This window comes from Oryzias latipes, chromosome 9, assembly GCF_053564925.1.
Source record: "Oryzias latipes strain Hd-rR chromosome 9, Olatipes_Hd-rR_3.1".
Lineage (NCBI taxonomy): Eukaryota > Metazoa > Chordata > Actinopteri > Beloniformes > Adrianichthyidae > Oryzias > Oryzias latipes.
In genome coordinates this window covers 5,218,709-5,235,110 of record NC_136245.1, presented here as the reverse complement: position 1 = coordinate 5,235,110, position 16,402 = coordinate 5,218,709, and the positions used below count along the sequence as shown (strand labels likewise).

General features: G+C 43.3%; 1 protein-coding gene across 12 annotated transcripts; it reads left to right on the top strand.

Annotated features, from left to right (window-relative positions):
* The first annotated feature begins 494 nt into the window (after window positions 1–494).
* LOC101158861 (nucleus accumbens-associated protein 2) lies at window positions 495–13,215 on the top strand. Of its 12 annotated transcripts, none has more exons than XM_078952163.1 (10): window positions 495–702; window positions 782–885; window positions 1,456–1,678; window positions 6,220–6,866; window positions 8,364–8,566; window positions 10,073–10,329; window positions 10,413–10,589; window positions 10,693–10,798; window positions 12,160–12,257; window positions 12,339–13,215. In XM_078952163.1, exons 4-10 carry the CDS (start codon window positions 6,420–6,422, stop codon window positions 12,926–12,928), a joined length of 1,878 nt encoding a protein of 625 aa, XP_078808289.1. In that variant the 5' UTR covers window positions 495–702; window positions 782–885; window positions 1,456–1,678; window positions 6,220–6,419; the 3' UTR covers window positions 12,929–13,215. The 12 variants fall into 12 exon arrangements, with proteins under 12 accessions (XP_078808289.1, XP_020561915.1, XP_078808286.1 ...); XM_020706256.3 differs by having other exon boundaries at window positions 496–702; window positions 10,413–10,604; XM_020706257.3 differs by having other exon boundaries at window positions 504–702; window positions 1,451–1,678; window positions 10,413–10,604.
* The last annotated feature ends 3,187 nt before the right edge of the window (window positions 13,216–16,402 follow it).

The window sequence follows — 16,402 nt, the reverse complement described above, 5'->3', positions numbered from 1 at the left end:
GACAAACCATACTGGAGACATGAGGGAGGGGAAAACAAACTAATCAAACATTCCAACTAATTAATCTATGATTGCAAAACAGGAAAACAGAAAAACAAAATTGATACAATATAAAGGTAGGCTTCAACAAACGGTGAACTGAATAATTTCCTTTAAATTAGCACAAATAAAGTCCATGAGGAGAGTTGGTAATCCCTGCAGTTCCCCAGTAGATTTTCCCAATATCCTCTGCTAATTACTATGGATGGGCTCACCTGAGATGGAAACTCAGGAAACAAACAAAAGTTAATAAACTATTTTACTCACTTAAAACAAATTAATCAAATGTGTGCACCCATTGTTAATTTATTTTAATTAAACAAAGTAAAAAATAAATGTTTTAATTTAAAGAAAAATAAACAAATACCAACACCTATGTGGTGGTTTGAGGTTCAACCACCACGACTATTGTTGTAATATTGGGCTATATAAATAAAGTTGAATTGAATTTAAATTGAATACGTGCTGACAGATGGAGAACACAGGAATGCCCACTTTGAGCCCTCTCTCTGTCTAAACAATACTGTAACTTAGTTTTGCTGAACTCCAGCTTGACGTTGCCCTATCCGATCAGTCAAAAGTGGCCAACCAGGACTTGTGCAGCATAGCCAAAGCTGACAAGTGTTACCCATCAGGCACGTCTGACGGGCGCCACCTGGTGATGTAAGCTCAAGTCCCGTATGCTCATTTCAAATGTGGTTTTGTGTTGTCTCACTAGTTCTCTGAATTACTTTTTTTTTAGTACCAGCTCTAGTTGTAAGGTTCTTGTGGCTGCCCCTAACCTCCGAACAGACCTTCAGAGAAGGTCACAGCATCATTTAAAATCACAAAGAGTTTTCATCTGAGGTGAATTGCAAACATATTTTCAGGACAAGATTGTCTTGATCTTTGTGTTTATTCATTTAAAAGCTTAAATTCACAAACATATATTTGACCTTTTCACTCATCCACCCACCACACACCGACTGGTCTGTCTGCCTCCTTAATGATGCAATGGTAAGTTTAAAAACAGACACACAACTTGGCCGTCTTTAGTCAGTCTCTCTGCAGCAACTGTGTCTCATGTAAGAAAAGAGTGAACTCATAATGAGAGCTGAGGCTGCATTGTGTGTGTGTGTGTTTGCGAAACTGGCACTCAGTCGCAGTATGCACGTTATGTACTCAGCATGCCAACTCAGCCTCAGCACTGCAATGCAGCGCTATGCATTTGGCCAAGTCATGCCACACAGACACACAAACGCACACACCCTCAGAGACTCACACACAATGAAGCATGTGTGAGTCCACACTGACATGTAGCGGCTGCGTGTGTGCTTGGTGTTTCTGCATGCTTTTGTGTGACTGTTAGCCCTGCTGTGTGTTTGTCTCTGCGGCGACGAGCTCTGATGATACTGTCTCCCATCCTCTGCAGGGCAGTTAGCCGCATTAGCTCCCTGCTTGTCCTCAGATGACTCCTCCTCCTCCTCCTCTTCCTCCTTGGCTGTCTGCTGTATCGCTGCCTCCCCACACACACCCCCCCTCCCTTCTGTGACACATCAGACGATACGACTGAGCAGAGGAGAAGAAGAAAACCTCTCCCAGCACGCTGTCCTGCCTGCTGCATGGAGGAGAAGCAGAGGAGAAAGAGGAGCAGGAGGAGGTGAGGAGCTGTCCTTCTGTCTGTGTGACATCCATCTTTATTTAACTGTATCTCTGCTGTGTGTCTCTAGAACTGTCAAGTCTCTGTAAAGCAGTCTTTCTCTGTGTTTACACTGTTGTCTTCTGGCCATCCGTCCGCCTGTCTGTCTGCAGCTTTAATGTACACAACAACAACCGTGACCTAAACTTACCTGAACTGGACTTCCTTGGACCAAACTAGTCAGTGTCAGAGCTGTAATGGGCTGCGCTGTGCTGTTTTTGACTGTAATGGGCTGCGAAGGACAGTGCTGGACTGTGGAGGGTGGAGGATGACTGTACCTGAAAGCAGTAGATCATAGGGACCTGAATGACTGCACCAGACTGTAGTGTGTTCTAGAAGACTGCTCAGAGCTGGATTCTGCTTGGAGGTCTGCAGTAGACTGTTTCAGACTAGACTGGTATCCGGAAGACTGTTTTGGACCACACACTTAACCATGGAGGCTGTGGGCAGTGATACTTTTTAGTCACGTGACATGTGGGCTAACTTGGAGGGAAAAATGAGTCCATGTCCAAGATGTCAGCTGACAAACAGCAGGAGCCGGATAGTTCTTTTTCAAAGTTTTTGTTTAATAAATACTTTCAACACCTCATAAAAATCTAAAATGAATAATTGTAAGTTTGAAATTTGGTTCATAGCACCAGCAGAGTATTGCAGTTACTTGTTTCTTCAGAGAAACCTTGAATTAAATTGAAATTCAGGTCTCTCCACGGCAGGACTTTGGTGATATTTGCTTCTATCAGGTGGAGTACACATACAAAAGATTGACTTGGACTTTGTTTTCAAACGTCAGGTAAGCCACTCTTGCTGGCAGCCTGTGTCTTTTTTAACGTCGTGAATTTAACTTGCATCAATAGCTGCGTTTCCATTGACTATGAAATTATACAAATTGGATTTGCGATAACAAACTCGCTGAATGGAAACACAATTTCGAAAAATGCTCACTTTTATCAAAAAAAGGTTTTGGCGCTTGGAGAAGGTGGATTTGGAGGGGTTTCCAAATTTGACATATTTTGCAGAACTGTAATGAAAAACTTTTTTCGAATTAAATGAGCCACACAGCTCGTCAAAAGTTGAGCGTGTCATGCAGAATTGTTGGTTCTACAGCTGCTTTGTAAAATCACCGACCACCATTTCCCAAAATGGCTTCATCTGTAAACGCTCCCATGAGTAAGGAGCTCGCCGCTGCATGCCCTGAATAAGACGCCGACGTCTCATTTGATAGATGATGATGGGCGATAGTGCTGTGGCAAAAATTTGAATGTAACTGCTGTAAATCACATGAGTTGGTTTGTGTTTATCCGCATAAATATGATTTAGTGGAAACGGTGTAATTGTGAATTTGTGGGGGTTTTTTTACATTTCTGGAATTTTAAAGTTTTAATAATAATAATAATGGATTGGATTTATCTGCACTTTTCAAGACACTCAAAGCGCTTACATTGTGTCCATTATTCATTCACTCCTCATTCACACTTGGTGACGGTAAGCTATGGTTGTAGCCACAGCTGCCCTGGGGCAGGCTGACAGAGGCGTGGCTGCCATTGCGCGCCTACGGCCGCTCTGACCATCACCGGGAGCATTCATGCACATTCACACACCAGTGGAGCCACACTGGAGGCAAGGAGGGTGAAGTGTCTTGCCCAAAGACACAACGACATTTTGGCTGGTGGGAGCAGGGATCGAACCGCCAACCCTTCGGTCATTAGACGACCAGACAGAAACGGAGCTAATGAAAAGTTAAAATTATCACTATGCAATGGTCCATCTTGCAATTAAACAATTAGCCATAAACAAGGAAGTATTTGCAAATATAGTGGATGTAGGAGACTGACATCACCTGCTTGACCCAGGAATGCCAATGCAAAAGTGCAAACTCCCCAGTTGTTATGAAGAAATTCCATAAAAACATCAATTCTGCACTATTTAACTGTCATTATCTAACATTTTACCAAATATTAGATAGTGACAGTTACATTTTGTGGATTTTTTTAGGGCAATTTTCCTTTTCTCTTTTTTTACAGGGCTTTGTGCTCTGCATCCTGATTGGCTGTTGCCCTTGTCAATCAATTACTGTGCTGTGTCAGAGTTGCATAAAGCTTTCATCACGATCAATATCATTCTATAACAGTGGACTTATTTTTCTATGAAAGTTTGAACTTTGAGAGTTTAAACACTGTAAGAGAATGAGAAAATGTTCATGACTGTCTGAGAAAAGTGAATGAAGTCTGTAGTGAGGAGTTTTACAGCGTTAAAACATCTATAACCCTACTTTGCAGATTTCACCTATTGCTGGTTATTTTTAGAATGTGACTCCCCACAACAAATGAGGAAACGATGTAGTTGGAACCTGAACAGTATCTTCACAGACCACATGTGGTGGTTCCAGTAAAGCGGCAAGTTTGTTATTTGTCTACTCCTGGCTGTTCTGACCTATGGATATTGCAACAAACAGCAATAATGGTGGACCTCATCAAACTTTTGGGACTTTGTAGACTGAGACAGATTATCTTGAAAGGTAAAAAAGATTAAGGGAACCTCCCTTGACTGTATAAAAGAACTGGACTGAGCGAGTGTGACGTCACCTATAGAAATGCCTACTTCCAGCTCCAATGAAATGAAGTTAATTCAGTTTCTATCTTTCCGTGATAAAGTCGCCGCCATTTGAAGCCAGATGACGACAGTAAGCAGTGGTTGGTTCGGGTTGGTCTGAGTGAATATTTCTATGGCAACTACTGTTGCCAATCAGGAGTGAGCTTGTTTGAAATCCACACCTCTTCCACTGAAAGTAGTCTTGGGAGAATCTTTCAATCAAACATTTCAAACGTTCAAGGTGGGAGCCAGTGGGCCCCACATACTTCTTCCGAGGTAACTAATTGGTCAGTTTATAACTTGATTAAATTGCACTAAAGAATTGTATGAAAAGAGGATTATCAAAAACATGTTTTTTTTTAAAAAGGTATCGGAGAAAGAATGGTTATTCTGACGAATCGACCGACTGACTGAGTAATAGAAGTTTCTTTCTCTAGGGGATTTTGGGTTCTTGGAATCAGCAGGTACTTCCTGTTTGGAACGCCAGGGGGAACTCAGTCCAGTTCTCAAATACAGTCAATGGGAACCTCCAAAAGAGTGTTGTAAAATGTTGTAAAATGTTGTTGGATGTTGCAGACTTGAGAATGTAGACTGTAGTGTTTAAAAGGCTGTTTGTTACGATTCTAAAGGATTACAGTTAAGTAACATGCAGCTTTCTGTCCAATACTGTAGAAAAAGTATATTTTATGGGCTGTTTGAAACTGCAGCCAGAGACTCTGTCAGACTTCAGCATCAATCTGCAGCGGATCTTGTGGATTTGCAGCATAATGGACTGGACCAACGCAGTCTCTAGTGGATATTTTTCAGACTGCCTTAGATGCTTTTTGGTGGAGACTAACTATCATGGGCTGAAATAAACAAGGAGACTGGGAAGGACAATTGTAGACTGCAACTGTACCAGAATCCAGTGGACTGTAGATGATGTTCCAGCCGACGAGCAGTAAGTAAAGCAGTCTGTCTTGGTCCATGGCAGCTACACGTTCTGAACTACAGCAGATATGGTTGGAAATACGAAATTATGCGTAATTCCAGTCCCCACAGTCCTGCATGTTTGCCAGATATTCTTGCCCTTACCTTCTGGTGATTCCCTGGGTGAGATATGTCCAAGAAGTCTGAATTTTCAAGAGCAGGAGTGGCAGAAAAGAAATCAAGAGAAACCTGGAGTTGTTCATTTCTGCATCAAGTTATCTGGTTAGAATGACTCCATGGGTTAAAGTCCCATCAGTTGTCATATATAGGTTTCTCCACAACAGACCCATTCCCTCGAGAAGCAGTGAGCGGCAGTCAAGCCATACTCAGGAACCATTTGGTGGTTTATCCCCCCAATCCAATGCCTAATGCTGAGTGTCAAGCAGAGGCTTTGGGTACCATTTTTAGTGTCTTTGGTATGACCCTACCCTGATTTGAACCCACAACCCCCCCAGTTTTAGGGTGTAAACTCTACCAAAAGCCTTCCAGTGGAAGGCTTTTGGTAGAGTGGAAGGCTTTTTGACTCATCCTCCCCCGAGGACATACAGGAGGGATGTCAGGGAAAAATATGAAAAGCTGGAGGAAGGTGTTTGGGAAAGAGAGGTGTTGGGCTGTTTGGACACATGGAAAAAAATGATTTTCGTGTCCACATTCTTTCAATTGCATTTAAGGTGTGATGACTTTTTTTTTTCTTTTAGTTAAACAATTGACATGTATTATGTAAGAATATATTCTTGCACTAAGATTGTGTATTGCCTTCCACTGACACTTTTCTTTTCAAATCTGTAAAAAATGTCACAACATTATTCAAGTTGGCTTTCAAATAGAGCAAGTTAATTTTAGAGACAGATTCCGATGGAGAATTTTCATTGTTCTGCTGCTGGATGAGAAGTTAAAAACATCTGAACCTGTACTACAACTCCACCCCTTGTTTTTTATTCCAGCTTTTCTGCTTCTCTCTGATGGCTTCCTCCATTTTGATCCACCGCTTCTTCCTCTGACCTTGATCAGACACAAACCTGCGTGACCTCATGGATCTGAAACATTTTGGTGGAAATCTCCTCAGTATCCCTGACACCTAAACACCTCACCACCTCATACTGTCAGTCACTTCCTGTCCCATCTCGTCGTGGAGTGATTCACTATGTCGGAGGGACTGCTTCAGGTGGAGATCCCAGACTTCGGGAGCAGCGTGCTGGGCAGCTTGAATGAACAGCGCCTGCTGGGCCACTACTGCGATGTTTCCATTCTGGTGCAAGGTCGGGCCTTCAAGGCGCACCGGGCGGTGTTGGCTGCCTCCTCGCTCTACTTCAGAGATCTGTTCAGCTCTGCGGCCGAACCCTCCTCTTCTTTGTCATCTCCTTTACCTTCCACCTCCCAGGCCGTTTTCGAGCTGCCGTCTTCAGTGACGCCAACATGTTTCCAGCAGATTCTCTCGTTCTGTTACACGGGCCGCCTCAGCATGGCTGCCAGTGAGCAGCTGGTGCTCATGTACACCGCCGGCTACCTGCAGATCCAGAACATTGTGGAACGAGGCATGGAGCTGATGATGATGAAGGCTTCATCTTCCCCACTTTGCTGCGATTCTCAGGTATTAGAGCTACAGGCGGTCCATGTACTCAAGATAAGTTTGACACCCTGAGGAATTTAAGTAATCAGGTAGTGATGGTGTGTTTGATCAAATGCTACAGTACAGTCAGCAAGGGGACAGTAGACTGACCTTCTGGTACTTCAATGTAGCCACCTTTCCACATTTATGTCAGTGCAAATGTTGGACCCAAACAACACCTAATCAATGTTTTCTATTAATTGTTAGCATGCCGATCTTGGCATAACACTGCATTACTTCTATCTATACAGAAAGAGCTATTACTGGCACTTAGTGTTTGTAAATTTTACTGCAGGTTCATGGAACCAAGAGGTCTAAAGCTACGTTCACACCGTCTTCAGTAACGTGCGTTCAAGCGACCACTCTCAATGAAAAGTAAAAACGAGTGAATGTGCATTTTGGGCTTTTCCATTCAAAACTCTCACGTTCATGTGGAGCTACACACATTTATGTCAACGGAAGTGTCAATAGTTTGAAAATTGATAATGGAGGAAAATTTAAAATTGCAGTTTGTGCCCGGCTGAATTTATTAGTCTTTCATATATAGAGCTGTGAAGAATAGAGCTGTGAAAGAAAAGCATGGGGCAATTTTTACCTAATTTGTACCACTTTGACATTTTGCACCAAGCCTCTTCCAACTGTAGGTGGTGGACATGTGCTAGAAAACAGTAGAAAAAGAAAAAGAAGCCCCTCCCTGCTTTTTTCCCTTTTGACTTCAGTTGTTTCAATTTTTTTCCAGGAATGAGGGAAGATAACGCTATATAGAAAGCAACAAAGTAAAAATAAACAGGATAATAATGTGAAATAAACTGAAGAATTATCCTTTTAGCTTAAAATTTCATGTTTAAATGTCTTTTCCTATTGAGGAGGGCTCAAGATTACATGTTTTGAATTTGTGCTACAATGAGTGTCAGTGTCTTCAAATAATCTGTGACCGTAGTCTAGTAAAATGCTAAAATAAAATTAAAACTTTGATTTATTGCAACCAAGGTTGTCAAATACAACCTAAGGATATATTAGCTGACATTTATCTTCAGAAAATACATACTAAGGTTACTGAGTACTTTACTGTGATCTGTCAGAAACTAAGAGAACTGCAGAAAAACTACTGTATTTTTGGATTTTTTTTAAACCTCCTGGTTTAAAAAAAAACGTTATTTAACACAGATTTCTCACGTTTGTTACAGACAAAATGTAAAACTATTCCATTTAGTTATTTTAAATGTCAAGAACCAAGAGTCTGTCCTACAAATAACTTTAGGACTTGAACAATGGTCATGGTTAATTTGATTAACTTTAGTAGCAGTAGCAGTAACATTTGTTTACAAGGTATAATTTATTTAGCAAAGGCGTGGCATAAACAAAACTGCCTCACTCTTTATTTACAGAAGAGAATCTATAAAATCACTTGTTCGGCTGACGTTTTTTTCAACTATACTGTGTTTTGCTTGTTTTGTTTTTTCCTTTGAATTTATCTAGACAACCTCAGCAGAGGAGCTTGGAGGTTTTGACGCCCCGACGGTTCAGCAGCAGCAGCAGCAGCAGCAGGTAACCCCCCTGTTGCAGGAGGTTAGTCTGAACCAGCCATCCCTGAGCCCAGAGGAGCTGCTGCTGGCTGTCAGCAGGATCAAGCAGGAGAGAGCCGACACTCCTCCTGCAGAGGAGAATGGAGGCGAAGCCAGGTGTGCATAGGAACAACTTCAAATCCACTTCATACACGGGATGATCAGACATTAACCTCATGATGTATTGCACCATTTTACTGGATAAAACAATTTATAAAAATGTGTAAAAAGCAGGAATCAAGAGAGCATTACTTGCACGTTTCTGATTACATGCACTTTAGTTTTAACACGTATACATAGGGATTAAGAGGATACTTAAAGCATCTCAAATTTTTATTTTAAAATTGTTAAAAACCCTTTAGTAAGAGAAGTAAGAGAAGGCCCCACTGGACATGCTGTAGCTGTGTGTGACAGCAAACCCAAACAAATAAAGAAGTGTGAATTATGAAATAGCTTGACCATCTCATGGCTTCATGTAGAGTTGTGAGAAGATACAGGTGCCTAGTAACCCTTTAACACCGGAGCTTTAGCTCCAATGTTGACATTCTGTGAACTAACGTAACTCTGCAATCCTTAACGAGATAAACGTGATTCCATCAGGTTCTGACGCAGAAATAAGTGGCTCAAAGCGTCGTCAGAATCAGCTGGAGTTACATTCATTGGGTAAAAGATTGAAGAGCTAGGGTTTGTCAAAGAGTGTGTTTCATGTAGGGGTCCCCGACAACATCTCTGGTGTTGCTATGTTCACACTGGGCATCTTGAATGTGCTTAACGTGCTTTTCTGTTTGTGCGTTTAGCCCATGTTCACACTGGACTAGTGAGAAGGGGCATCATCTTCTTTTTCTTTTGTTTACTAGCCCATGTCCGCCACCTAAATTTGGAAGAGGCTTGGTGCGAGATGTTGAAGCTGTGCAAATCTAGTGAATCTTGCTCCAGGCTTTTTCTTTTACAGCTTTCTTTTAATATGAAAGACTTGAAATCAAAGAATTCTGGTCAGGCACAAACCCAATAACTTCTCTTCCACGATCAATCTTCAAATTGTTGGCACTTACGTGAATTAAAGGGACGCCATCCAGACGTCACTAACAAATCCAAGTCCCTGATTGGGCAAAGATCAACCTGGTTTAACTTTTAACGTGTGTTCAATGGCCGCACATTTTGTATGACAAGCCTGAAAATGTGCGTGAAAATGTGCATGAACGCAAGATTTTAGAATACTGGTACCCAAAGCTCACAATTAGCGCGTTTACATAGACTTTTCATTGGGAGTGGTCACTTAAAAGTGCGTTGCGAAAGGCGGTGGGAATGTAGCTTTAAAAGGGTAATATTACCATGGGAAGATAAATAACATGGCTTGCTGGTTTATTACATTTTTCTTCTGTTCAGAGATTTTTGTGCAAAACTGCCTCCAACAAGCAACTGTTGAAACCGTGAGATTCTTCCAAAAGGTTTTATCTGCTTTGGTTTAGTCTTGAGAGCGACAAGTTAACCAAATCACACGAAAGTAGATCAATTTATCTGCCCATTTCAAATGTCCACTAATGTCATAGAAACTAAATCCTTAAATTAACCTGTGCATTCTTCTGTCTTCCATGATACACCTCCTGGTTACCCCATATACAGAGCAGATGTCGTTGGCGACCTGCAGTCAACGAGGAACAGTGCTCTGTGCTACCTGAGCACTGGTGGCTTGATTCCAGGGCTGCAGTCCTACCTGCTGGCAGGCGGGGGGCGAGCAAGCCCCGCAGGGTCCAGTATCCCAACAGACTCGCCTCCTTCTCATCCACCAACTGAGGAAGACCTGGAAGAAGATTACTATGGCAGTACTATCCACCCGGGGCTCTATCAGCACATATATAGTCATCCTGGAAACCCCTACAGTCCGTCTTCAGCTTTCCATGTAATGTTTCATTTACCCAAACACATTACGTTTGCTACCTAGTGTTCTCTTTTTGTTCTTTAGTCCCAGAGAAGCTGGAAGTGCTGCCCCTGCCACTGGCTAACGACCGCCGGCCCTGCGTGCTGGTTGGCCGGGACAACATGGCCTTGCCAGCTAGTCTGATCAGTCAGATTGGGTATCGCTGTCATCCGTCGCTCTACACAGAAGGAGACCCTGGAGAAAAGGTGGAGCTGGTGGCAGGTATTTTGTGTCATGGTAATGGGATCATGAGTGGGAGAAGACGGGAGGCCTGTCGTCAGAGGCAATACATCTAAAAATATTGGCGTGTCCTTGTGTTTTTTAGGTTCAGGCGTGTTTATGACACGTGGTCAGTTAATGAACTGTCACCTGTGTGCTGGAGTGAAACACAAAGTGCTGCTCAGGAGGCTGCTAGCCACCTTCTTTGACAGGTGAGTTTGAACACCCCTCAGTTGGATGTGGTAGTTTAAATTTATCACTGAAATAGGAAGTGTGCGAATGACAATATTTTGTTAGGGATTAATTATGCCACCACTATTGCCACAGCTAACCAAACAGTAAGAACAATGTGAGCCTTAGATTACCTTTTTTTAAGCTGGTGTTCTCTCATCAACAAAGAGCTTAAGTCTGAGTCACATGCACAGATACCGGAGGTCGATCCTTACGAGTGCTGCGGGTTTATGGGTTTTCCGAGCTGTGGAGGAATATAGACAGGTGGGGCTGCATCTTAAGTGGACCACAGGTGTGTCTTGCAGTTGCGGCTCCTTTGAGGCTCATACGGTCACCTCTAAAGACTTCATTAAAATAGAACGTACCATTGTCGTGCAAGTGGTTAGTGCATTGTGAAACATTTGTAAGACTATTGGAAGTTGGATGCACTTATGATGTACGGGTGAGGTGTGAGTACTGGCCCCTTACTGACCCCGCAGGAACGCCGCATGCACAATAATGAAGTGTACTGTGAACAGGAGGTAGGTGCCGTAGTGTAATTTCCTAATTTCCAACAGCCAGGCTGTGCGACACTTATCATGCGAACAGCACTAATAAGCTCCGTGCACAGTCTGCAGGATTTGGGGGGTTAGAAAAAAAGGGAAAATCCATGCGACACACCTGCATCTCACCTTTTACCCTCATTTATTCTTGCATGTTCTATAAGAGTTCACGATGACCTGTCGCCCATGTTTGTAAAAAAAAAAGGTTTTGCTCTACAGGTTCACTGAGCAACCTTGATATTTTGTGCAGGCTACTTGTGTGCCCTGAGCAGGTTTGCCTGTTTTTTGGCCGCAGACTGCTGGTATCCACCCATAAGGCCAGTTGTGACTAAGGCTTTAAGTTTGTGCAAAGGATATGAACCCATCTAGAGAAAGTAGTTGTGCATCATCAGCATAGAAATAATAGCATAGCCATGCATGTAACCTAACATTTTATAAGGTAAGTGCATGTTTATTCCCACTATTTAACTCTTGTGCTAAACTAGGCACTTTGGGAACTTTTGGGTGCTATACTTCACACATTGGGAGTTGGGTCATCTGGACCCACTAGACAGTGCTTTGAACCTTTTCTCTTCAATGATTTGTGATCTTCACTGGTGTCCATGGATTACATGAAATCCTGTCCACCTTTATCCACCTTTGTCATGGTAGGGAGAACACGTAAATGTAAGGGTGGGGTCATAGGATAGCACAAGGGTTAATAGAACAATTAATTACAGGGGATTTTTCTACTGCCCTGGAGCTCCAACTATGTGTCTTACTTGTGATAAATGTTGATTAGATTGTTGTGGGCTCTTTAGAAACACTTTAGCCAACAGCTGTGGGACAGGGATCCGGTCATCCACCAATGATCCAAGCCGAAAGCCCCTGGACAACCGTGTGCTAAACACAGTTAAATGTAAGTCGGATTGTTTTGGTAAAAGCTCAGTTTTTAATCTCTTCAGCCATGACATGACATTCTCATTCTCCTGTTCCTCAGTGTACTGTCAAAACTTTGCTCCAAACTTCAAGGAGAGCGAGATGAATGTTATTGCTGCCGACATGTGCACCAATGCCCGAAGGGTGCGCAAACGCTGGCTCCCAAAGATTCAGTCCCTTCTTCCTGATGGCCTTCACACTCCTGCCAATGTCCATCCTCGCAAGAGCAAAAGGGGCGGAGGTGCAGCAGGAGAGGTGGGGCCACAGCCCAGCGGAAGCCCCTTCGATCTGGACCTGCGGCAGCTTGGTGCCTCCTACCTCGGCTTGGATGCTCCACTTTTTGGAGATCGGCGAGAGCGAGAGGCTGCAGGCGATAAGGAGGCCCCGTCAAGCCTCCTGCCTCACCTGCAATTTGCGGGGTCTCGTGGAGGAGGAGGGGGAGGTGGGGGACAGGTGGAGGAAAGGCTAACCGGGGAGGCACATGGGGAGGAGAGGAACGGACAGACCACAGACCTCCCCCTCTCCTCCTCTTCCTCTTCTTCATCTTCCTCCTCACACCCTTCCCCTCAGCCTGCAGAGCCAGCCCCTCCTCAAAGAGGATTGGCTGACACAGATGAGAGGAGGGAGGAGCCTCTGGAAGAAAGCCAGTAAGCTTTCAAATGCATCTGCCTACCTGTACGTTAAAACAACAGCTACCTGCCCCCTTCCCTACACCCGTCTGTCCCCACCGCCTCACTACCTGTCCGCCTGTCTACCTCTACGCTCCTGTCTCCGGCTCTACTGCATGTGAACAGCCTCTGCAGTCCAGTACACAGGCCCATACACCAAAACAGAAGATAATGGCAAAGATCTGAAAAAAGCATTATAAAGCTTCTTGATAATCAGGTTGACATTTTCTGTGTTTGATCCAAAACAAATAAAGTCTGGCAAAAAACGTACACGACTTAATTTATATTTTGTGTGTGTGTGTGTGTGTTAGTCTGGGGGCGGAGCTGGCAGGCCAGACTCTTCCTGGAAGGGGCTGTTCCTAACTTTCATACGTATGAATACAATAACTCACTCGTTTTTGTGGATTGAGAGGGGCTGGTGCTCAGAGGGGAGGTTTTTAGAAGAATGCTCAGAAATACGTGAACAGATCAAAATACCACTTTGGAGTTGTTTTTTGTGGGGAGTGAACATTATAATACACTTAAAAGCTCAAAAAATTAATTTTGCATGATTTGGCCCTTTTATCACCATGGTTAGGTTAGGCGGAATAAAGAGGTACTGTAGGTTGTCACATTACCATGGTTCTCTTCCATCATTATATTGCTCTAAGTGTGAGGGAGGTAAGCATATAATGCTAAAGGAAAGCCAAAATTATCCTAATTTGCTTGATAAATACTCAAATGAGTTACAACCTACAATAAGAAATAATAGCAAGACGTGAAAGGAAAAAATATATTTAAATTCCCCCTTGAACATTGCTTTGTAACTTTAACCCTCAACACCTAAAAATCAAACATACCCTAAATCTTCAAGCATGTTCGCAAACAACACAAATCAGCCGATTCTGATGCAGAGAAAAGCAGCTTTTCTCCGCATCAGAATCAGCTGATTTACGTTGATTACATGAGCACTTCCCTATTGTTAAGCATTGTGGGTCAGCGTAAGGCTGCTTTTCTCCACTTCAGAATCTGCTTAAATGGCACTAATTGAATGAACAGTTGAAGAGTAATGGTGGTTGAAAAAAATTTAAACACTGGAGCTTCAATTTCATTGTACAATGAACAATGACAATAAAATCTAATCTAATCTAATCTAATCTAAAGCACATTGTGCTGCTGAGAGTTTTGAAAAGATAAGCTTTTTTCATAGGCTGTTTAGACTATTGGCATTGGATATAAAATGCTGAAGAGTGTGCTGGAATACAACAAATGTGCAAAAAAAAAACAGGAAGAACAAGCAAAAAAAAAACTGTTAAAACAGTACATAAACATATGTAAATGAAGAAACAATAATTTTTTTCAAAAGTAAATGTAATATGGAGACAGTAGCAACAATTAATAGGCCTGTTTGCTAATCATGCTAAAAAAAAGAAGCAAAAACAAATCCAAAATTGATTAATGTATTAAACAATCTCAATAATAGACTTTAATATAATAATTATAATAATAGACTGGAGAAGGTACCAGTCCTCTGGAGGACATCCTGCCTGGTTCCGGTTCCAAAGGTACCTCGTCCTACAAAACCGAACCACTTCAGACCTGTCGCTTTAACTTCCTGATGAAGGCCATGGAGAGGATCATCCTCAGCCACCTCCGCACCCAGGTGAGCTCAGCACTGGACCCGCTGCAGTTTGTATATCGACCAGGTATCGGGGTGGATGACGCCATCATCTACCTGCAGCATCGGGCCCTGTCTCACCTGGAGGCCCCTGGGAGCACTGTGAGAGTCATGTTTTTTTTTATTTCTTCAGTGCTTTCAATACCATCCAGTCATCACTGCTGAGGAGGAAGCTGGAGGTTGCAGTTGTGGACCAACATCTGGCTGCTTGGACCATCAACTACCTCACAGACAGGCCACAGTTTGTGAGGCTGCGTGACTGTGTGTCTGATGTGGTGGTCTGCAGCACGGGGGCATCTCAAGTGACTGTGCTCTCCCCATTCCTGTTCACCCTGTACACATCAGACTTCACCTACAACTCCCACCACTGTCATCTGCAGAAGTTTTTTATTTTTTTATTTTTTTTTATACACTGTATTTTATCCCACGAAGGGAAATTCTTTTCTCGGCATTTGACCCATCCCCTTGGGGAGCGGTGAGCTGCAGCCGAAACCGCGCTCGGGAGGCATTAGCGTTAAGGGTCTTGCCTAAGGACCCTCACTGGGTGACGTTAACTGCTCGCCATTGATATGGTAATTGCCCACAGTACCATTGCTCATTCCCCTCCGGGAATCGAACCCTGGTTTCCTGCGTGGTAGCTTCCCACCTTACCAACCGAGCTACCCAGCCGCCTTTCTCAGATGACAGTGCCATTGTGGGCTGTGTATCAGGGGGGGATGAGCAAGAGTACAGGGGGGTCATCTCTGACTTTGTAGGCTGGTGTGAAAATAACCACCTGCTGCTAAACACCTGCAAGACAAAGGAGCTGGTCCTGGACTTCAGGAGGTCCTCACCACCACAGTCACCGGTGAACATCCAGGGTTCAGACATTGAGTTTGTGGACACATTTAAATACTTGGGTGTTCACCTCCACAATAGACTGGACTGGACCAATAATACGGATGCTTTGTACAGGAGGGGCCAGAGTCGCCTTCACCTGCTGAGGAGACTGAGGTCGTTCGTCGTGTGCAGACAGCTGCTGAGGACTTTTTACGACACTGTGGTGGCCTCAGTGGTCCTTTATGGAGTTGTGTGCTGGGCGGGAGGCAGTAGAGGCAGAGACATGAGGAGGCTAAACAAACTGGTTAGGAAGGCCGGCTCTGTCCTGGGCTGCACACTTGAGTCTATCGAGGAGGTGGCGGACAGGAGGATGTTGGCCATGCTAACATCCATCATGGATAAGCCCTCCCACCCCCTGCACCAAACTGTAGAGGCGCTGACCAGCTCCTTCAGCACGAGACTGTTGCACCCACAGTGCAAGAAGGAGCGCTACCGCAGGTCATTCCTCCCCACAGCCATCAGACTGTACAACACAGTGACACACTACGGACCCACAGGTGTTTTTCATTCATTCATTTATTTATTTACTTTTGTTGTAGTTGTTGTTTTTCAAATGTTCTTGTTCCTAAACGGTTGTTTGATTGGTGTGTACTTTTTTACTAATTTATTTTTGGATATAAAACGAAAAAAACATCAACAAAAAAGCTTGTATCACATGTTTGCAGTGGATCACACGCCACTTTTGTAGCTGTATTTATTTATAATGAGAATGTCACTTTTGATGTCCTTTTTTGGCTGTTATTTATGAATGTTGTTTTTGCTGCCACAGATAAGTGAATTTCACCATCGTGACATAAATAAAATCATCTAATCTAACTTTAGAAAGATTAATTCAGTCCAGACCTTTTCAATAGAGGCATAATTTGTTGAAATGCCCATTTAGGCAGGATAAAGTGAATTGAACCTTTTGCTGTATAACCA

Excerpts from the sequence above, each read along its gene's own strand:
- LOC101158861 (XM_078952160.1), top strand. The coding sequence starts at position 6,420 with ATGTCGGAGGGACTGCTTCAGGTGGAGATCCCAGACTTCGGGAGCAGC. Across the intron at positions 10,330-10,412 it reads TCATCCTGGAAACCCCTACA|TCCCAGAGAAGCTGGAAGTG; the intron begins GTCCGTCTTCAG and ends TTTGTTCTTTAG. Across the intron at positions 10,799-12,159 it reads CTAGCCACCTTCTTTGACAG|AAACACTTTAGCCAACAGCT; the intron begins GTGAGTTTGAAC and ends TGGGCTCTTTAG.